General features: G+C 49.2%; 1 protein-coding gene across 1 annotated transcript; it reads right to left on the reverse strand.

Annotated features, from left to right (window-relative positions):
* Positions 1-20,554: 20,554 nt before the first annotated feature.
* Positions 20,555-22,666, reverse strand: LOC109945626 (leucine-rich repeat receptor protein kinase EMS1). Its single transcript, XM_020551942.1, has 2 exons — positions 21,535-22,666; positions 20,555-21,162 (listed from the first exon to the last, which is right to left on the reverse strand). Exons 1-2 carry the CDS (start codon positions 22,509-22,511, stop codon positions 20,820-20,822), a joined length of 1,320 nt encoding a protein of 439 aa, XP_020407531.1. The 5' UTR covers positions 22,512-22,666; the 3' UTR covers positions 20,555-20,819.
* Positions 22,667-23,701: the final 1,035 nt, after the last annotated feature.

Here is a 23,701-nt window from a genome sequence, read left to right on the forward strand (position 1 = left end):
TGGGCAAGTTGATCCAGCGGGGGAGGGAAAGTAACGTAAACAAGGTTTTAACTCGAGATGGCAATTGCTCTCTATTAATCCAGCCTCTCAAGGGCACTGTACGGGGGTATTTATAGGTGCCTGAGTGCCCAACGTCCTGATGTAAGGACGCATGTGCCCTCAGGCACCTGGACTATCCCCGGAATATTCCCATAAGGGAGGGTTACAAACTTTCATTACAGAAAAGCCATTACAAATTGAGCCCGTAACACACTTCTCCGTGCGGGGCCTGTTACAATGTGCCGAATCCTACGTGGGCCCCCAGGTTGGGTGAGGGCGTACGACGGGGCGACCCCGTCGTAGGCCTGTGTCTTGCAGTGTAGAGGCCGAAGGGTGGACTCCGCCGGTCGTTTTGCCTCCGTTGGTGCAGCGAGATCGACGAAGGACTGGAGCGAAGGGTAGCGTCTTCTCCTTCGCCCCAACAGTAGACATCCCTCAATTAAGGATGGGCTTGGCTTTCGAAAGGAAGCCAAGAACTTAACAAGCCAAAGGGCTCCCATTCCCAACAAGGAGAAAGGGAAGGCCCCTATGGCTAGTAGTAATCAAAAGAATCATGCTTTTATATATAATGATAGAAAATTTTCTAGAAGTTCTCATTATAATAGGAGTTATAATGCTTTTGATTCATATGCCATGATTGCTTCAAGTTCCAATTTTAATGGTAGGCCTAGGAGAAATTTTGTGTCTCATCATCCTAGGAAAATGTGTAATAAACCTACCTCTGTCTTTCATGCTTGCAACACTATGTATGTACTTTCAAATGAAAAAGTGGTTGCTAGAAAGATGGGGTCCAAATGCAAAGGAGACAAGACTTGCATTTGGGTCCCAAAGACTATTGTAACTAACCTTGTAGGACCCAACAAGAGTTGGGTACCTAAAACCCAAGCCTAATTTGCCTTGCAGGTTTATGCATCCGGGGGCTCAAGCTGGATTATAGACAGTGGATGCACAATCCACATGACGGGGGAGAAGAAGATGTTCACTTCCTACGTCAAGAACAAAGATTCCCAAGATTCGATCATCTTTGGAGATGGGAATCAAGGCAAGGTTAAAGGACTAGGAAAGATAGCCATTTCATTCGAGCATTCCATATCAAATGTGTTTTTAGTTGAATCGCTCGGGTACACTTTATTATCTGTCAGTGAACTATGTAATATGGGATATAATTGTCTATTTACCAATGTAGATGTGTCTGTCTTTAGAAGGAGTGATGGTTCATTAGCTTTTAAGGGTGTACTAGATGGCAAACTCTACTTAGTTGATTTTTCGAAAGAGGAGGCCGTTCTAGATACATGCTTAATTGCTAAGACTAGCATGGGCTGGCTGTGGCATCGCCATCTAGCACATGTTGGGATGAAGAACCTTCATAAACTTCTAAAGGGAGAACATGTGTTAGGTCTAACCAATGTATTTTTCGAAAAAGATAGACCTTGTGCAGCTTGTCAAGCAGGCAAACAGGTGGGAAGTACTCATCACAGCAAGAATGTGATGACCACATCAAGACCTCTGGAGCTACTTCATATGGACCTCTTCGGACCCGTCGCCTACCTCAGCATCGGGGGAAGTAAGTATGGTCTTGTTATTGTTGATGATTTTTCCCGCTTCACTTGGGTATTCTTTTTGCAGGATAAATCAGAAACCCAAGGGACCCTAAAGCGCTTTCTAAGGAGAGCTCAAAATAATTTGAGCTCAAGGTGAAAAAAATAAGAAGCGACAACGGGTCCGAGTTCAAGAACTAACAAGTGGAGGAGTACCTTGAGGAGGAAGGAATCAAGCATGAGTTCTCTGCTCCCTACACACCACAACAAAATGGTGTAGTAGAGAGGAAGAACAGGACGCTTATCGACATGGCGAGGATGATACTTGGAGAATTCAAGACGCCCGAGCGATTTTGGTCGGAAGCCGTGAACACAGCTTGCCACGCTATAACCCGAGTCTACCTTCATCGCCTCCTCAAGAAGACCTCGTATAAACTTCTAACCGGTAACAAACCCAATGTTTCATACTTTCGTGTATTTAGGAGTAAATGTTATATTCTAGTAAAGAAAGGTAGAAATTCTAAATTTGCTCCCAAGGCTGTAGAAGGTTTTTGCTAGGTTATGACTCAAATACAAAGGCGTATAGAGTCTTCAACAAATCATCAGGTTTAGTTGAAGTCTCTAGCGACGTTGTATTTGATGAAACTAATGACTCTCCAAGAGAGCAAGTTGATCTTGATGATGTAGATGAAGATGACGTTCCAACGGCCGCAATTCGCACCATGGCGATTGGAGATGTGCGACCACAGGAACAACAAGAGCAAGATCAACCTTCTTCCTCAACGATGGTGCATCCCTCAACTCAAGACGATGAACAGGTTCCTCAAGAGGAGGCGTGTGATCAAGGGGAGCACAAGAAGACCAAGTTATGGAGGAAGAAGCACCACGGGCCCCTCCAACTCAAGTCCGAGCGACGATTCAAAGGAATCATCTCGTCGACCAGATTCTGGGTGATATAAGCAAGGGAGTAACTACTCGCTCAAGACTAGCTAACTTTTGTGAGCATTACTCATTTGTCTCTTCTATTGAGCCTTTCAGGGTAGAAGATGCCTTGCTAGATCCGGACTGGGTGTTGGCCATGCAGGAGGAGCTCAACAACTTCAAGCGAAATGAAGTTTGGAGCCTGGTGCCACGTTCAAAGCAAAACGTTGTGGCAACCAAGTGGGTGTTCCGCAACAAGCAAGACAAGCACGGGGTGGTGACAAGAAACAAGGCTCGACTTGTGGCAAAAGGTTATGCCCAAGTCACAGGTTTGGATTTTGAGGAGACTTTTGCTCCTGTGGCTAGGCTAGAGTCTATTCGCATTTTGTTAGCCTATGCCGCTCACCATTCTTTCAGGTTGTTTCAAATGGACGTGAAGAGCGCTTTCCTCAATGGGCCAATCAAGGAGGAGGTGTACGTGGAACAACCCCTGGCTTTGAGGATGAACGGTACCCCAACCATGTGTGTAAGCTATCTAAGGCGCTCTATGGACTTAAGCAAGCCCCAAGAGCATGGTATGAATGCCTTAGAGATTTTCTAATTGCTAATGCTTTCAAGGTTGGGAAAGCCAATCCAACTCTTTTCACTAAGACTTGTGATGGTGACCTATTTGTGTGCCAAATTTATGTCGATGACATAATATTTGGTTCTACTAATCAAAAGTCTTGTGAGGAGTTTAGCAGGGTAATGACACATAAATTTGAGATGTCAATGATGGGCAAGTTGAACTACTTCCTTGGGTTCCAAGTGAAGCAACTCAAGGACGGCACCTTCATCTCTCAAATGAAGTACACTCAAGATCTTCTCAAGCAGTTTGGGATGAAGGACGCCAAGCCCGCGAAGACACCTATGGGAACCGGCGGACATGTCGACCTCAACAAAGGAGGTAAGTCCGTTATTCAAAAGGCATACCGGTCTATGATAGGTTCCTTGCTTTATTTATGTGCTAGTAGACCGGATATTATGCTTAGCGTATGCATGTGTGCTAGATTTCAATCCGACCCAAGGGAATGTCATCTTGTGGCCGTTAAGCGGATTCTTAGATATTTAGTTGCTACGCCTTGCTTCGGGATCTGGTATCCAAAGGGGTCTACCTTTGACTTGATTGGATATTCAGACTCCGATTATGCCGGGGCAAGGTTGATAGGAAGAGTACATCAGGGACATGCCAATTCCTAGGAAGGTCCCTGGTGTCTTGGAGTTCGAAGAAACAAACCTCTGTTGCCCTATCCACAGCTGAGGCCGAGTACGTTGACGCAGGACAGTGTTGCGCGCAACTACTTTGGATGAGGCAAACCCTCAGGAACTTTGGCTACAATCTGAGCAAAGTCCCACTCCTATGTGACAATGAGAGTGCAATCCGTATGGCGGATAATCCTATTGAACACAGCCGCACTAAGCACATACACATCCGGCATCACTTTTTGAGAGACCACCAGCAAAAGGGAGATATCGACGTGTTCTATATTAGCACCGAGAACCAGCTAGTCGATATCTTTACCAAGCCTTTAGATGAGAAAACCTTTTGCAGGCTGCGTAGTGAGCTAAATGTCTTAGATTCGCGTAACTTGGATTGATTTATAGCATACATGTGTTTTATGCCCTTGATCAAGTTACCTTATGCACTTATGAGATTTATTGTTTACTTCTGGTGCTCAAGTTGTGCAAGGGATCCCCGGACCTCACAAGTCCATGTGTGAGTAATGCACATATTTAGGGGGAGAAGTGCTACAACTTGATCCTTTGAGACTAACATTTGTGTTGAGTTTACTTAATGTAGCCTCAAAGGTGAATTGAAAGGGAAGTGTGAACTTGGACCATGCAAAGACTTCCACTGCACTCCGGTATTAACTCCAAGTTCATATATATGCCCTTATTGCCTTTTTGCTCTTAATTGACAATTTTTGGTGAGGCAATGGGGTTAAAGGGCCAAGAATGATCCCGTTTTGGTTCTTAATGCCAAAGGGGGAGAAAATAAGGCCAAAGCAAATGGATCAGCTACCACTTGTGAAATTTTAAAAAGAGTAGAGTAGAACTTTTGATTTGTCAAAATACTCTTACTGTCAAAATTTGGTCTTGTGGGGAGAATGTTTGATTATGGGAAATAGGGGGAGTTTTTGGCTCTTAATCTTTTTTACTCTTGGATTATCTCTCCTTGTGCCCAAACAAGTGTGTTTGACTTAGAGATAGGAAAATGAATTTGATTTGCAAAAACAAACCAAGTGGTGGCAAAGAACGATCCAAATATGCCAAATCTTGTCAAAGACTATTTTTGTTCTCAATTGCATTGATGTTGCACTTCTATTTGTTGCTTTTTGATGTGTTGGCATAAATCACCAAAAAGGGGGAGATTGAAAGGGAAATGTGCCCTTGGGCCATTTCTAGTATATTTTGGTGATTAAGTGTCCAACACATATTAAGTGGGTTATTATATGCCAAATGATTAATGAAGTGCAAATCAACAAGAAGGTATGTTTCTAGACTTAGTACATTTGTTTTGGGTACTAATGAAGTTACCTAAGTGCTAGAAACAGGAAAAGAAAAAGATTGGAAGAGAGTGCCTGTGTGCAGCCAAGACTCAGCACAGTCTGGCACACCAGACTGTCCGGTGCGCCAGGCTGGTCTCCGGCGAACTGGCCACTCTCGGGAAAACTTCGGCGGTGTACGGCTATAATTCACCGAACTGTCCGGTGGTGCATCGGACTGTCCGGTAAGCCAATGGCCGCCAGCGCAACAGTTGGCCGCCAAATCCGCGGGCGACGCGTGGCCCGCTCCAACGGTCGGCAAGGGGCACCGGACAGTGTCCGGTGCGCCAACCAGCAAGAAGTTGCAATGGTCGGCTGCGCCAGGAATGGAAGGAAATCGCGCACCGTACATGAACAGTGGCTGTCCGGTGGCACACCGGACTGTCCGGTGCGCCACCTAATAGAAGGCAAGACCCATGTCACACCCGGTTTTAGAAGGCAAACCGAATGTGAACCATGTACGTGCCAGGATCAGCAATTCACGTACACAGCAGTTACATAACATGGACTTCATCACACAGTGCTCAAATAGTAATATAAAAAGGGGAATAATAGTTGATTACATCATATGTCTGAGACATCCACATAGTCCTTACAATAATCAAAGTGTGGAAAAGAAACGTAGATAAACGCGGCCTTCACAGGCAGCCGACTGGGGGTTGCCGCTAACCCACGCCTAGAACTCATCATAATCTTGGAACTCCTGGTGGTCTCCTTCCACGGCTTTATCTTCTCCTTAGCAGTGGTTGCAATACTGACAACCTGGGGATGGAGGGGGTTGGTGTGTAGAGCAAGGGTGAGTACACATCAACATACTCAGCAAGTATCCTGTTTGGCTGTAGTGGACTAGCTTTATGTGGGGGTAAGTCAAGCAGTTGCTTTTAGTTGGTCAGATTATTATTGTTACTAGTAGAGAAAGCCAAGTTTTAGATTTAGCCCACGTTATTAACCCAAACGTACTCCTTTCCAAACGGAAGGAGTACCACTTACCATTACCAGAGTCAAAACCAAGAACCATCAATCTCATTGCCACCTGCAAATCCGAACATCTCTGATCAAGTACCACTAATCACTGGAGCTCCCTTGGCCGCTCATAACCGCGAGCACGGCTGATATATCAGCTTTCAAACACTCTACAGAGGTTGTGCACTTTACCCACAAGTCATGATTCCCTTTCTGCCCGGAGAGAGCTACTCCCCATTGACCACTACCTAGGTGGCCCAGCAGGGCATCACTACGTAGCCTTTACAAAGATTCACCGGGGCTGTAGCCGCCCGTTAGGTTTCCTAAATGCACCGCACTCCTCCCCAAGGGGGCGAACCCAAGCTTGGCAGAGCGAGGCGCATACACCGAGCCCCATTAACGACATGACGGCTAAGCGAACTACACCCCGGTTCCTCTAATTATTCAGCTAAGGGCGCCCCATTCCACCCTCATGGTTGCACTGTTTTTCCGGGCGGTCATCCAACGAACAGGTCCTTACAGAGAGGCACTCGAGAAACCGCTCGAGCCCCCTTGAAGACCACAAGTATAACATCATAATAAAAGAGGGGAAAACAACGTATCATTGATAATTCTCATCATGTTCATTGATTAGAGTTGAGCAATAGCATAAGATTAAGCAATAATAATCCAACCCAGATAGGTAACAAGGACATGGATAACAAAAGCTAGTCAATCCTTAGGTATAAATGTGTAATGCGGGAGGTGAATTAAAGAATGTATAGAACAAAGATAGGGCAAGGGACACTTGCCTCCACCAACCGACTGCTGCTTAGGGGCTTCTCCTGCGAGTTCTTCCGGCTCCTCAACCGGATCGTTCTCTATGCGAGCGCAAACATACATACATCCACACATTTAATACAAAAGAACAGTACACCATACAATAGGATGCAATAAATAAACAGACGTTCCACGCGGGCTCGCAATTATGGTTAAGAGAGAAAGAGGAAGAGACAGTCGAGAAACAATCACGTTACATTATTATAAATTAAACCACTCGCTCAATTGAAGGGCATTAATGTGGACACTACGTTTAGCATAAAGTAAAGTCATGTTTCATGTCTAATCATTGTAAGCAGATGAAGATAAATTAAAAGAATTGTCGCGCGGTGAGACGCGCGACATAACACTCTAAATCGAATTAAGAAATCAATGACTCGTCGTGCGACAGAGCACATGACGAGACACTTGCATTAATTATAAAGAGACGTTGACCATCGCGCGGCGAAACGCACGACAGCATACGTCAACAGAACTGAGTTTAAAGTGGAACGTCGCGTGACTAGACGCGCGACGTCACACATTAAACAATCTTGAAATTAAAATGGCTCGTCGTGTGACGAAGCGCGTGACGCAGCACATTAATAGAATCTGAAATTAGATAAATTCGTCGCGCGACGAAGCGCGTGACACAACACGCTAACTAACGGAGTTTGAAATTAATTAAAAACCAAGAATAATCACCGCATGCGTGGGGTTGCGCACGCGGGAACGCGTTAGGGGTAAACGGGGGAGCGCGAGGCCGCGCCGAGGTCACGCAAGCCAAGCCGAGGGCCGGGACGCCGTGCGCAGGGGCCAGGGCCGCGCAGGGGCCAGGGACCACGCCGGGGGGCAAGGCTGCCACGCCGGGGGGCCGGGCCACCGCGCTGGGGGCAGGGCCGCCGCGGGGGAGCAAGCAGGGGGCGGGCGGGCCACGTCGGGGCCAGGGACCGCCGCCGCGGGAGGGAGCAAGGGGCGGGGCGAGCGCCACCGGGGGGAAGGGGAGGGGCAGGGGCGAGCGCCGTGCCGGGGCCGGGGCAGGGCGAGCGCCGCCGCGTAGGGGCCAGGGCGGGGTCGCGCCGCGCCACCACGGAGAGGGAGGGGTGGGGGCGAGCGCCGCCGTGGCAGGCCGCCGCGCGCAGGGCGAGCAGGGGCGAGCGCCGCCACGGGCAGGGGCGCGCACGCAGGGGAGAGAGGGAGGGCGCGCACAGGGAAGAGAAGGGGAGGGAGAGGGAGAGAGAGGAGAAGGGAAGGGGAGTGGAAAACTCACCTCCCGGGATCTAACTCCGGTGATCACCGTCTCCAAAACCTAGGGCACCACGGGAGAGAGAGAGGGAGAGATGAGAGAGAGAGAGGTTGCTGCGCGGGAAGAATCAAATGAGCCAAACGGATCTGGGGGAGGGGGGCACGCAGGGGGAGGGCAGGGGCACGCGGGCCGGGCCGGGTCGGGCTGGTTTGGGCTAGGCTGGGCTGGGCTGGGTCACATCACGGATCGAAACCCACGACACACACGACCATTAAACGAAATCCAATTGCGAACCGAAATCTGAAACAGAACGAGATGAACACGCGACATCAGACAAAGAAATGCGCTTCGGCATGATGCAACACCCATGACATTTAGGTTTTGGTTTATACATGACACGGACACCTGTCACTATACTGGTTTGAAATTGGGAAGAAGGAGCGAAATAGGAAGAGAAAAGAGAGTAACGCCCAAATTTAGTGAGAGAAAAGAAGAAAAAAATCCACCCCCAAATTCAGGGCGTTACAAACCTATCCCCTTTAAAAGAATCTCGCCCTCGAGATTCAGGGTTGGCTAGCAAAGAGCTCACGGTACTTAGCCATCAGATCATCTTCACGCTCCCAGGTTGCTTCTTCCTCATAGTGATGATTCCATCTAACTTTGCACATTCTGATGGTCTTCCTTCAGGTGACTCTGTCTGCAGTCTCAAGGATTTGCGCTGGTTTCTCTATGTAGGTCAAGTCCTCCTGGACTTCAAGACCCTCCACTGGCAACTGCTCTTCTGGCACACGCAGACGTTTCTTCAATTGAGACACGTGAAAGACATCATGCACAACAGACAAATTTTCTGGCAGACTGAGCTGATAGGCCACTTCTCCACGCCTTGCGAGAATCTGATACGGACCAATGTAGCGGGGTGCTAGCTTGCCTTTGACTCTGAACCTTCTGACTCCTCTGATCGGTGACACTTTCAGATAGACAAAATCTCCAACCTCGAAACTCAGCTCTCTTCTTCTTGTGTCTGCATAGCTTCGCTGCCTCGATTGCGCTATCTTCAGATTCTCTCGAACCATCTTGATGTTCTATTCGGCTTCAAGCAGAATGTCGGGCCCGAATACTTGCTTCTCTCCAGGCTGATCCCATTGCAGTGGAGTTCTACAACTCCTTCCATAAAGCGCCTAAACTGGTGACATCTTCAAGCTGGCCTGGTAACTGTTGTTATAGGAAAACTCTGCATAAGGCAATCTCTTATCCCATCAGGACTGATCTTGTAACGCACAGGCTCTCAACATGTCTTCAAGGATTTGATTGGTCCTTTCGGTCTGACCATCTGTCTGTGGATGATAGGTTGAACTGAAATTCAGATGTGTGCCCAAAGCCTCATGCAATTGCTGCCAGAAATGAGAGGTGAACTGAGTTCCTCTGTCTGACACTATCTTCTTTGGCACACCATGAAGACAAACGATCCGAGACATGTACAACTCTGCCAATACTGCACTGCTGTAGTTGGTCTTGACTGGTATGAAGTGGGCTGACTTGGTCAAGCGGTCCACTACTACCCAAATGGAATCGTAGCCGGCTCGAGTGTGAGGGAATCCGACTATGAAGTCCATACCGATTTCATCCCATTTCCACTGAGGAATTTGCAACGGTTGCAACAATCCAGCTGGTCTCTGGTGCTCTGCCTTGATCCACCGACAACTATCACACATAGCCACATGCTCTGCGATTTCCCTCTTCATTCCGTACCACCAGAATTTCTTCTTCAGATCCTAATACATCTTCTCACTACCAAGGTGAATCGAATAGGCTGTCTCATGAGCTTCCTTGAGAATCAATTCTCAAATAGATTGGACATTGGGGACACACAAGCGGTCTTTGAACCATATCCCACCTTCTGCATCTTTCTGAAAATCTTTGCCTCTGCCATCTAGAATCAGTCGCCGGATCTCACTGATCTTCTCATCATTCTTCTGTGCTTGTTTGATTTCCTGCTCCAAGGTAGGTTCCAACTCAATTGTGACTCCTCACGTGTTGTTCAGAAATCCGAGACTCAACCTGTCAAACTCTTTGGCCAACTCATAAGGCATCGGACGAGCGACCATCAGATTGACTTGACTCTTCCTGCTCAAAGCATCTGCCACTACGTTCACTTTGCCTAGATGGTAATGAATCTCCAACTCGTAGTCTTTGATCAATTCTAACCATCTTCGTTGCCTCATATTCAGCTCTGACTGGGTGAATATGTACTTCAGACTCTTGTGGTCTGTGTAAATATCACATTTCTGCCCATACAGATAGTGCCTCCATGTCTTCAGTGCGTGAACCACTGCTGCCAACTCTAGGTCATGGATTGGGTAATTCTTCTCATGAACCTTCAACTGTAGGGACGAGTAAGGCACAACTCTTCCCTCTTGCATCAACACACATCCCAAACCAGTGTAACATGCATCGCAATACACCGAGAAGGGCTTGTGCACATCAGGCAAGACTAAGATAGGCGATGTAGTCAACTTCTCTTTCAGCGCTTCAAAGGCCTCTTGACATTTCTGGGTCCACTTGAACTCAACCTTGTTGCCTAGCAAAGCTGTCATTGGTTTCACAATCTTTGAAAATCCTTCGATGAATCGCCGATAATATCCGGCCATTCCAATGAAGCTCTTGATTCCTCGAGCATCTGTTGGCGCTTCCCAGTTCAGAATGTCTGTCACTTTCTTCGGATCCACAGTCAATCCTTCTTTGTTGATTATGTGACCCAGGAACAAGACTTCACTGATCCAGAACTCGCACTTTCTCAACTTTGCATACAACTGGTGCTCTCGCAATCTCTGCAACACCATCCTCAAATGACTTGCATGTTCTTCTTCGCTTTATGAATATATCAGAATGTCATCAATAAATACCACCACAAATTTATCAAGATAATCCATGAATACACTGTTCATCAAGTTCATAAAGAAGGTCGGTGCATTGGTTAGATCGAAAGACATCACAGTGAACTCATACAACCCATACTTGGTAATGAATGCCGTCTTCCGAATATCTGAAGGTCAGATCCTGAGCTGATGATAACCTGACCTCAGATCTATCTTTGAGAACACGCTGGCTCCTCTCAACTAGTCGAACAGATCTTCTATTCTGGGCAAGGGGTACTTGTTCTTGATTGTGACCTCATTCAGAGCTCGATAATCGATACACATCCTTCTGGTGCCATCTTTCTTCTCCACAAATAGGACAGGGGCGGCCCAAGGCGAGGTGCTTGGCCGGATGTAACCTTTCTCTGACAGCTCATCGATCTGCTTCTTAAGTTCAACCAACTCTAGTCCTGATACTCTGTAAGCTCTCTTAAAGATGGGGGCGGTGCCAGGAAGAAGCTCTATAGCAAACTCGACTTTCCGCTCTGGTGGCATACCTGGTAAGTCCTTTGGAAACACATCTGGGAACTCAGACACCACCTTGATAGTCTCAATTGGGTCTGCTTCACTGCTATCGAGAGCCATCTGATAACAACTTCCTTTCTTTGGTTCAGGCGGGACTAACTCAGTCACCACTTCCTCTCCTAGTGGGGACACCAACTTGATTGTCCTCTTATCACAACTGATAACTGTCTGATACTTATCTAGCCAATTCATCCCTAGGATGACATCTATTCCCTGAGTACCCATTACTATGAGGTTAGCGGAAACGCTATCCCCCTTATTTCCACACTTACATTCAAACAAATGCTATCGGCTCGAATTCTACCACCGGCTGAGTCAATTTGAATGGGGGTTGACATGGTAGTAATTGGAAGATTATGTGCTTCTACCCATGATGCAGTGATGAAAGAATGTGTTGCTCCAGTATCAAATAACACTTCTGCAATATAGAAGTCAACTGGGAACATACCTACTATCATGCCGGGGGTCTCTTGAACTGCTTCAGCCTCCAAGTGGTTCAGTCTTCCATGATTATAGCGCGGCTGAGAGCGGTTGCCTGCTCCAGGCTGAGACACATTCTGCTTTGCTGGGGCATTGGGGCCTGACTGCTGCTGGGCTGCCTTCTTCGGACATTGCATCACCCAATGGCCTTGCTCTCCACAGTGGAAACATGCTCTGTTTCCAACCTGAGCTAGGGCTACTTGATTGTTCTGCTGAGTTGTGGGGGTAGGAAGACGAGGTGCCTGCTGATTTTGCCTCTGGAACTGACCTCCTCCAGACTGATTGTTCTGTCGATTCTGATACTGGTGCTGAGGATACTGCCTTTGGAACTGCTGCTGTGGAGGTGGACACTGGTTCTGCCTGAACTGCTGAGGTTGATTGCTTGAGAAACGAGAACGGTTGCTGCTTCCAGGCTGGGGTCCACTGATCTTGCGCTTGCGATCTTCCATCTCCTTACGTTTCCTCTCCGTCATGATTGCTCTGTCAATCAGGTGCTAGAATGTCGGGAATGTATGATTCATCAGCTGATACTGCAGAGGGTCAACCAAGCCTCTAAGGAAACGATACTGTCTCTTGGCGTCGGTGTTGACATCTTTAGGAGCATAACGAGACAACTGCAGAAACCTGTCCCGGTACTCACTGACAGACGATGACCCTTGCTTGAGGGCCAGGAACTCCTCCTTATTCACTGTCATTAGACCTGCAGGGACATGGTACTGACGAAAGCTACCTCTGAATTCTTCCCAGGTGATGGTGTCGGGGTTGGCATGGGTGGCGAGATAAGACTCCCACCAAGACTGAGCTGCTCCTCTCAACAGACGGGGACCATACAGAACTTTCTCCCTGTCATCGCACTAAGCGGTATGCAACTCTCGCTCCACAGTGCGCAACCAGTCTTCAGCATCCATGGGGTCAGAAGAATGAGCAAACGTTGGGGGATGACCTCTCATGAATTCAGCACGCTTGTCTCTGGGCATCTGAGGCATCTGAGGCTGAGGTGGTGTCTGTTGCTGCTGCTGCTGCTGAATGGCGGCTAGAGTCTGACTAATAGCTTGAACTGCCTGGGTCTGCATCAGGAACATCTGCTCGATGGACATCGGGGGCGGGGGCGGAAGCTGCTGTTGCTGAGGTACCTCCTCCTGCTGAGCGGCTTGCTCCTGCTGAGCACGCCTTCCTCCTTTGCGCCTGTTTTCTGACATCTGCAGAATGCAACCACACATCAGAACTGATCTCGCAAATCTTGCAGCATAAGAAAAGAGTATAGAATTCTCCACAACACTGAACAGATGAGCATCTTCACTGATCTCCAACACAGACCAACACAGCTTCTCAGATAAAGAGGAAAGTGGAGTAAAAGGCTTCCCAACTAGATAACTAACTCCATTAACATAACAGGTAAACCAAAATGTAGGGGATACCCACACTCTGGTGACAGTCATTACAAAGATCCAAAGCAAACATAGTTCATCATGACAAACATAAATGCACAGGATAAGCAAACCACCCTGTCTAACTAAGACTAACTAAAAGCGAGACTAACGCTAAGACTATAGCTTCTATGTATATATTTTCGTATTAATTACAAGATCCGACTCTAACGATCTATGGTTCTAAGTCTATCTTGGTCTTACAGTCGGGATTGCCATAAGACTGGTGTCCACGCTGAGGTGAGCGGTACAGGTGTTGAGTCACGGGAGCGGGGGAACCATCGTCCAGGTGACGACGTTCCGCGCGCTCAGCCCGTAGCTGGTCGATCTCAGCACGAGCCCTACTCAGCTCGTCTAATGCATGGTCTAGCTCCGTGTATAGCACGGCGGCTAGGTTGACTATGCTGCTCAACCTAGGATTGTCCTCACCGACAGGTGAAACAATCACGCCTCTTGTGCTGCCAGATGGACGGCGGGGATAATACTTCAGGTTGAGACCGTTAGCTACCCCACCGAGCACTGAGCAGTAGTGCGAAAGCGCACGCCGTGCAACATCTTGCATGGCCGCCTCAGCTGAGTCCTGCTCAGAGATAGAATAGTGCTCCGAGCAGACCTCAACACCCCAGAGACTGTCCTCCGGACGACGCACCAAGCAGGTCGCCTCCCAGCGGTCCGGGTAGGCCCCGCGACTATGTTGGTAGACCACATAGCGATACTCGATGGACCAAGTACGTCGGTCAAGTGCCCGACGTAGCAGGGTGTCGAGCGCATCGTGGAAGTGACACCCGCGAGCAGCATCGCGAGTGATGGGTCGAGCAACCCATCCTTCCGGCTCCTGGTCAGCAGAAAAGTCGGTGTCGTGGCTCGAGCTGTCATCGCCACCTCCGCTGTCTAGGTCTCCTCCAGCAGCTACTCCAGGGACTGGGGCGCTCAGTGGTGGTGCAGGGGGCGCCTCCAGGGGAAGCACAGGGGAGCAGCTCCTCACAGACTCTATCTCCTGCTGGAGCGAGAAGGAGGAGCCCTGCTGCTCCTGTCGTCGACGTTCCTGCTCCTCATGCAAGCGGTGGTGCAGCCTCTCCTAGTGGCTGGACTGACCAGTCACGGGACGGCGAAGCGGACGCTCCGCGAGACGAGAGGGTAAGAAGGGGATGACAGACTTCCGTGCAATGTGTCTAAGACGAGCCATCTACAAAAGACACCGCAAGCATAAGAGTGAGAACATAACTAGTATGACCAGCAAGTAATGAACCATAAATAAATGAAGGATTAGAATAAAACACAATTTTCAGCAAAGTATAATATATAGTAGAACATAGGTTTGGTCGATATGACCAACTTTTGAAGGGATACCAAAGTCAAGGTAGGGACAGAGGTCTATAATCCTTAAAACGACCATTCTACTCTAGGTTAGCGGTCCTACAGTCAGCATGGCTTTGATACCACCTATGTCACACCCGGTTTTAGAAGGCAAACCGAATGCGAACCATGTACGTGCCAGGATCAGCAATTCACGTACACAGCAGTTACATAACATGGACATTATCACACAGTGCTCAAATAGTAATATAAAAAGGGGAATAATAGTCGATTACATCATATGTCTGAGACATCCACATAGTCTTTACAATAATCAAAGTGCGGAAAAGAAACGTAGATAAACGCGGCCTTCACAGGCAGCCGACTGGGGGTTGCCGCTAACCCACGCCTAGAACTCATCATAATCTTGGAACACCTGGTGGTCTCCTTCCACGGCTTCATCTTCTCCTGAGCAGTGGTTGCAATGCTGACAACCTGGGGATGGGGGGGTTGGTGTGTAGAGCAAGGGTGAGTACACATCAACATACTCAGCAAGTATCATGTTTGGTTGTAGTGGACTAGCTTTATGTGGGGGTAAGTCAAGCAGTTGCTTTTAGTTGGTCAGATTATTATTGTTACTAGTAGAGAAAGCCAAGTTTTAGATTTAGCCCATGTTATTAACCCAAACGTACTCCTTTCCAAACGGAAGGAGTACCACTTACCATTACCAGAGTCAAAACCAAGAACCATCAATCTCATTGCCACCTGCAAATCCGAACATCTCTGATCAAGTACCACTAATCACTGGAGCTCCCTTGGCCACTCATAACCGCGAGCACGGCTGATATATCAGTTTTCAAACACACTGCAGAGGTTGTGCACTTTACCCACAAGCCGTGATTTCCTTTCTGCCCGGAGAGAGCTACTCCCCATTGACCACTACCTAGGTGGCCCAGCAGGGCATCACTACGTAGCCTTTACAAAGATTCCCCGAGGCCGTAGTCGCCCGTTAGGTTTCTTAAATGCACCGCACTCCTCCCCAAGGGGGCGAACCCAAGCTTGGCAGAGCGAGCCGCATACACCGAGCCCCATTAACGACACGACGGCTAAGCGAACTACACCCCGGTTCCTCTAATTATTCAGCTAAGGGCACCCCATTCCACCCTCATGGTTGCACTGTTTTCCCGGGCGGTCATCCAATGAACAGGTCCTTACGGAGAGGCATTCGAGAAACCGCTCGAGCCCCCTTGAAGACCACAAGTATAACATCATAATAAAAGAGGGGAAAACAGCATATCATTGATAATTATCATCATGTTCATTGATTAGAGTTGAGCAATAGCATAAGATTAAGCAATAATAATCCAACCCAGATAGGTAACAAGGACATGGATAACAAAAGCTAGTCAATCCTTAGGTATAAATGTGTAATGCGGGAGGTGAATTAAAGAATGTATAGGACAGAGATAGGGCAAGGGACACTTGCCTCCACCAACCGACTGCTGCTCAGGGGATTCTCCTGCGAGTTCTTCGGGCTCCTCAACCGGATCGTTCTCTATGCGAGCGCAAACATACATACATCCACACATTTAATACAAAAGAACAGTACACCATACAATAGGATGCAATAAATAAACAGACGTTCCACGCGGGCTCGCAATTACGGTTAAGAGAGAAAGAGGAAGAGACAGTCGAGAAACGATCACGTTACATTATTATAAATTAAACCACTCGCTCAATTGAAGGGTATTAATGTGGACACTACGTTTAGCATAAAGTAAAGTCATGTTTCATGTCTAATCATTGTAAGCAGATGAAGATAAATTAAAAGAATTGTCGCGCGGCGAGACGCGCGATATAACACTCTAAATCGAATTAAGAAATCAATGACTCGTCGTGCGACAGAGCGCACGACGAGACACTTGCATTAATTATAAAGAGACGTTGAGCATCGCGCGGCGAAACGCACGACGGCATACGTCAACAGAACTGAGTTTAAAGTGGAACGTCGCGTGACTGGACGCGCGACGTCACACATTAAACAATCCTGAAATTAAAATGGATCGTCTCGCGACGAAGCGCGCGGCGCAACACATTAATAGAATCTAAAATTAGATAAATTCGTCGCGCGACGAAGCGCGCGACACAGCACGCTAACTAACGGAGTTTGAAATTAATTAAAAACCAAGAATAATCACCGTGCGTGTGGGTTTGCGCACGCGGGAACGCATTAGGGGTAAATGGGGGAGCGCGAGGCCGCGCCGAGGCCACGCGAGCCACACCGAGGGCCGGGACGCCGTGCGCAGGGGCCGGGGACCGCGCCGGGGGGGGGGGGGGGGGCGGGAACCGCGCCGGGGGGCAAGGCCGCCGCGCCAGGGGGCCGGGCCACCGCGCCGGGGGCAGGGCCGCCGCGGGGGAGCGAGCAGGGGGCGGGCGCGCCACGTCGGGGTCGGGGACCGCCGCCGCGGGAGGGAGCAGGGGGCGGGGCGAGCGCCGCCGGGGGGAAGGGGAGGGGCAGGGGCGAGCGCCGCGCCGGGGCCGGGGCGGGGTCGCGCCGCGCCACCGCGGGGAGGGAGGGGCGGGGGCGAGCGCCGCTGGGGCAGGCCGCCGCGTGCAGGGCGAGCAGGGGCGAGCGCTGCCACGGGCAGGGGCTCGCGCGCAGGGGAGAGAGGGAGGGCGCACACAGGGAAGAGAAGGGGAGGGAGAGGGAGAGAGAGGAGAAGGGAAGGGGCGGGGAAAAACTCACCTCCGGGGATCTAACTCCGGTGATCACCGTCTTCAAAACCTAGGGCACCATGGGAGAGAGAGGGAGAGATGAGAGAGAGAGAGAGGTTGCTGTGCGGGAAGAATCAAATGAGCCAAACGGATCTGGGGGAGGGGGGCGCGCAGGTGGAGGGCAGGGGCGCCAGGGGCGCGCGGGCCGGGCTAGGCCGGGCTGGGCTGGGCTGGGCTGGGCTGGCTGGGCTGGGTCACATCACGGATCGAAACCCATGACACGCACGACCATTAAACGAAATCCAATTGCGAACCGAAATCTGAAACAGAACGAGACGAACACGCGACATCAGACAAAGAAATGCGCTTCGGCATGATGCAACACCCATGACATTTAGGTTTTGGTTTATACATGACACGGACACCTGTCACTATACTGGTTTGAAATTGGGAAGAAGGAGCGAAACAGGAAGAGAAAAGAGAGTAACGCCCGAATTTGGTGAGAGAAAAGAAGAAAAAATTCTACCCCCAAATTCAGGGCGTTACAGATTAGCCTTCCAAGAATGCCTCCAACGGCTCCTAGCTGCCTTGGGGCTATAAAAGGGACCCCTAGGCGCATGGAGGAGTCATCTAAGCATACTTTGAGCATTCTAAGTCTTCCACACTCCGTCTCCGCGCACTTGATCGACCGTGTTAGTGATTTGAGCTCCGTTCTTGTAGTGAACTCGTTGTGCTTCATTTTGAGCTCAAGTCTTGGCTAGTGTGCGTGTGTATTGCTGTGGATTTGTATGTGTTGCTTCCCATCCTTACTCTTGTGCTTTCACCGTGATCTTTATTGTAAGGACGAGAGACTCCAACTTGTGGAGATTCCTCGCGAACGGGAAAAGAGATAAGCAAAGAAAAGCCGTGGTATTCAAGTTGATCATTGGATCACTTGAAAGGGGTTGAGTGCAACCCTCGTCCATTAGGACACCACAACGTGGAGGTAGGCAAGTGTTATACTTGCCGAACCACAGGATAAACTCGCGAGTCTTTTGTGATTGTTTTTCTGTGATACTTGTGTTCGCAAGAGCTCGCTACTTAGCCATACTTACACTTAACTAAGTTTTGTGGCTATTAGTTGTTGAATTTTACAGGATCACCTATTCACCCCCCTCTAGGTGCTCTCACCTGGGAGTTGGTCCAACACACGCGGTGGATCCCGCTGGTGCACCTAGGACAGACCGCCGCGACTAGGAAGCTGGCCAAGGGTGAGTCTACGGCGGTGGCGCGGGTCGACACCCTCTCCCTCTCTCTCCGCTTTCCTCCTCTGTATAGCACGGCGTTGGTTCTCGATTCAGGGGACTCAACGTGCACGGAAGGGCGTGAACCATATATACACCCGAATCGGTCAAGGGTGCAACGGTGAGGCCGAATTTGTAGGGAGGAAGATCCGTTTTCCACGGCAAGGGGCTCGGACCACGCCGCGTGGTTGCGAGGAGAAGACCGTCAGGGTTCCGGGCCCATGTGTCAAATGGCGCTCAAGGTGTGTGAGGCTGACAGACCCGAGCCGCTTGACAGTGCCACAAGCGATGCAGGTGCGTGTGAATGACGCGAATGAGAGACTGCCCCGTGGGGCCCTGCTGTCGGCGCGCGCTGGATGGGGAAGTGGGCCGCGCTGTGTGATTCCTCGGGTGGGCCAAAATCCGGGACCGAAGCCCAGGTAAGTCCCCCTTTTCTTTTTCTTTTATGTTTTATTTTCTGTTTTTCTTTATTCACAATTATTTTGAATCCAAATTCGAATTTGAACATGAGTTTCACCTTTGAGTCAATTATACAAGTTCAAACCCTAATGTAGGAATAATATATTTTTATTTACTTATTTTTATCCACATAATATTTATTTTCTTCTCTTTTCTAAATTCTAGAATTTCTTTTAGATTCTAAATTTCCTTTTTGACTTAATATATTTCTTGTCACATTATTTTTATATTGTCATAAAATGCACATAAAAATAAAATCCCAGCATGATGCATGATTTGGTAGCATATCTTTTATTAATTATTTGTTTTTACATATGGTGTTCACATGTGATGGTACATAAATACAACATACGAAATGATTTTTTCTCCTTTTATATTATCTCTTACAATTTGGGTATTACATTCGCGACACCGTCGCCCTCTCGCGACGCCGCCGCCCACCCGCGCCGCCCGGCCCGCCCGCTCCCTCCCTCCGCACGCCACTGCATCCCGGCCGCAGCCCACCGAGCGCCGCCTGCCCCGCGCCGCCCGCTCTCAGCTCCCTCCCGCGCGCCCAGCGCCGCCCACCCGTGTCGCCGCCCTGCCCGCTAAGTTCACTGGCCGACACTCTTAACATAAGAGTGTCGGTTGCGTGCTGAACCGACACTCTTAACGTAAGAGTGTCGGTCCCCACTTATACGAATAAGAGCGTCTATTTTAGACTGTCGGCTAAGAGTGTCGATTGGCCGACACTCTTATACTAAGAGTGTCGGCTTATTTCTGTAAGAGTGGGTTTTTGGCCGACACTCTTTATCTTGTTTCTTGTAGTGCTTCCAGCCTTACATCCCATGGCAATGTTAGGATCGTCACTATAACACAACGGGTTGAGTCTCATATGCAACACGACAGCATGCATGGGGCAGTAACAACTTGTCCCAATATGGCAACGTGGGTGCACAACTGCATCGATGATGCAATATAAGCGTGTGCTATGAGTAGGGAAAGTATGTTGTAGCACTACGTGTCTATGTGGGGATGGCGAGCATGTGTTTTGTGGAGCAGATGAGGACAGTGGTGCAAGGGTGGATGGACCAAAATGGTAAGTTTAGGAAGCTAAATGTTCAATTTAAAATATACCAAGGCCTACATGTGAACATAGAACAAGTTCGGAGACCATTAGTAAAATTTACTCACAAACATTATCTACATGATTGGTTGCCTGCATAGAAATAACCCGGCTCCCCGCATAGAGATAACCCGGCTCCCCGCTTGCTTTGACCAAGCACGAGATTCTGATTGGTTGCTTGGATACGACGACGCTGGCCAGTAGGCGTGCAGGCTAGGCCTTTTTTTTCACTACCAGCCTGCATGTGTGGAGATGGCGCTAATAACGATCGCTGAGGAGCCAGGCGCGCCGGAGGCACCCAACCAATCAGCCGGTATGTGAATTTATTTGTGATGAAAAATATGCATGTCTCATCATCGCAATCTATGGAAAACATATCAGGACTGCATGGCCTTTTGCAAGCAGCAACATTTTCATTGTGCAAAAAGAACACAAATGGTTAACCTTTTCCGGCATTGAGCTTCTTGTGAGGCATAATAATGACACGGTTATTCGAGCACCGTTGAATTGAATCACACAATTCGTCAAACCTTGTTAAGCATGGCCACAACATCCTCCATGGTGGGTCTGTTCTTGGCAGCACTGTCGATACATCTCCGTGCAATCTCCAAGAGCCCCTTGGCCTCCTCCATCTCGGTCCCTTGCGATTGTATGCCCATCCGACGATCTAGAATCTCCCATGCCTGGCCCGCGTGTATCTTCTCCCTTGTCCAATCCACCAGATTCACCTCCTTGTCGCCTATGCTAGCCTTTATTGGCCAACTTGGCCGTTTTCCTGTTACTATCTCGATCAACAGCACGCCGAAGCTATATACGTCCGCCATGGTAGTCGCACCCACACCATCCCATATCTCCGGTGCCACATACCTGTTTAGTATCCCACAAATATCATGCACAACAAAACTTTATGAAGACAAAATTTATCATTGGTTCATTACTAATTTGTTTTTTTAAACGTAAGAGAGCTACCTATTATATTAAAAAGAGAGAGGCGCACTGCACGGAAGGTGCATGTCTTTACTCGCAGTAACTGTTTTATCTTTAATTCGATCATGCTAATGGCAATCCTAGCTAATTATGAATTTGCAGTTTCTTCTAACGATCTATGGTTGTTGTTGTCTAGATCAGAAGAGGACAGGCTTATAAGCAAATGTTTGTATTGTGTATATGCATGCATATATAGACATGTTCATGCCAGAATATGTATGTAGAATTGAATACAGGGTGTGGTTTGTTTACCCGACGGTACCGGCGGCTTGCGTGCTGACGTGCGATTTGGCAGGGCTTCCTCTGATGATCCTGGCGAGGCCAAAGTCAGCGAGCTTGGCCTCGAAGCCTTCGCTGAGCAGGACGTTGCTGGACTTAACGTCGCGGTGCAGCACCGGTGGGCGGCGGCCGTGGTGCAGAAACTCGAGCGCGGCGGCGGCGCCGCGCGCGACGCGCAGTCGAGCGGGCCAGGGAAGCGTACCCGTGCCGCCACTGTCGTCGGCGTCGCCACCATGGAGCCAGGCGTCGAGGCTGCCGCGCTCCAGGAGCTCGTACACGAGGATGCGGTCGCGGCCGTCGGCGCAGTAGCCAAGCAAGCGCGCCAAGTTCGAGTGGCTGAGGCTGCCGAGCACCTCCAGCTCCGCGCGGAACTCGCGGTTGCCGGCCCCCGCGTCACAGTCTCCCGATAGGCGTTTCACAGCGACCGCGGCACCATCGGGGAGCACGGCGCGGTACACAAACCCGAAGCTGCCGTCGCCGATGATGTTGTCTGGGGAGAAACCCCCCGTAGCGGCGGCGAGGTCGGCGAGCGAGAGCTTCTGGAGCGAGGCCTCAGCGGTCGTGCTGTAAAACGACCAGGACAGGTAGTCCGGCGTCATCCCGTCGGAAACGGAGACCGGGAGCGTTGACCCCGCCGCCGCGGAGCAGCAGCGCTGGCGGCTGCACGGCTTGAGCCGACTCTTGCTGCTGTGGCGTCGGCAGAGGAAGGCGAGGAGGAGGCAGAGTGCTGCCACGGCGACTGAAGTCCCGGCGACGACGATCAGCCCGACTACTGCGTTCTCCATAGCGTGGTCGGTGGCAGCGTTCGCGGCTGTATAGTGCAGCTGTTGATTGGTTCTTGGGGGGAACGGCGAGAATGAGTGGTGGACAACGAAGTCGTCCATGGAGTCAACAGCCGTGGCAGGCCGCAGCAGATGACTTGTCACGCGCGCCGACGTCGGCATCAGCATGAAAAGTATTTGATTCCTTAGGGCTATTTTTGGAATCTCGAATCCCCTTCGGGATTAAAGAAGATTGAGGTAGAAATGAACTAATCATGTGTGTGGTTTCGGAACGACGTGGGTCGGGTCGTAGCCGACTCATTTTTCTGAGTTGGATCGGACCAGATGCTTGTTTAGTTTCAGTGACAGGTTAAATCTAATTTCTTGTTTGTTTACATGGTTAAAGTGGGTTAGAGCTGCACCATCTATTGTTTGTTTCGTGATGAAGGATGAACTAAATATGGTCACCTTCCTAGTCATATTACCACACTCAGGATGATATCTTCAATTAAATAAGATGACATGATATAAATGAAACTGACACTATTTTAATATTTGAGGAATCCATAAGCATAAGATATAAATAAATTAAAGCCATTATTACTAAGTCGTAAATTTTTAGTGACGAGGTCTCACTGTTACATCTTAGTCATAATTAAAGGAACATCCCAACAACATCAAGATACATTTTAGTGAATTTGTAACATTTGTCATCACTAGCAGACTTGTCTAGGTGGTGACGAACACTGATCTTTACCAGTTCGACAATAACACTAGCAAGGCTCGCGGGTTGTGCCTACTAGAGAACACGCCGGCATCCACTACCGGAATCCGAGGCTTTGTCGAGTGTTGTATTCTTTGCCGAGTGCTTTTTGTCGGGCACTCGGCAAAGAAGGCTTTGCCGAGTGCCGCCCTCGGTAAAGTTAGGCTCTCGGCAAAGAGCCCCTTTACCGAGTGCTGAACACTCGGCACAGGTAGGCACTCGGCAAAGACAAGTTTGCCGAGTGTCACACACTCGGCAAACGGGGCTCTCGGCAAAGGGCCGTCAGCGGCCGTCCCAGAGCTGACGGCCGTCAGTCTTTGCCGAGAGCCAACAGCTGGCACTCGGCAAAGATGCACCTTTGCCGAGTGCCACGTAATAGACACTCGGCAAAGCCGACTTTGCCGAGTGTCATCGCCAGACACTCGGCAAAGTGTATTTTTATTTTTTTTATTTTGTCTCCCAAACTTTTTGTGGTATGTTCCTACACTATGTAGACCTACATGTATCATTTGTGGACAATTATAACATAGTTTCCATAGTTAGTAGATTTAGTTCGTTTATTTGAATTTCTTCGGAAAATTCAAATTTGAACTGCAGGTCACTCGAAACTTGTAAA

This window comes from Zea mays, chromosome 4 (assembly GCF_902167145.1).
Source record: "Zea mays cultivar B73 chromosome 4, Zm-B73-REFERENCE-NAM-5.0, whole genome shotgun sequence".
In the NCBI taxonomy this organism is placed as follows: Eukaryota; Viridiplantae; Streptophyta; class Magnoliopsida; order Poales; family Poaceae; genus Zea; species Zea mays.

Excerpts from the sequence above, each read along its gene's own strand:
- LOC109945626 (XM_020551942.1), bottom strand. The coding sequence starts at position 22,511 with ATGCTGATGCCGACGTCGGCGCGCGTGACAAGTCATCTGCTGCGGCCT. Across the intron at positions 21,163-21,534 it reads CAAGCCGCCGGTACCGTCGG|GTATGTGGCACCGGAGATAT; the intron begins GTAAACAAACCA and ends GATACTAAACAG.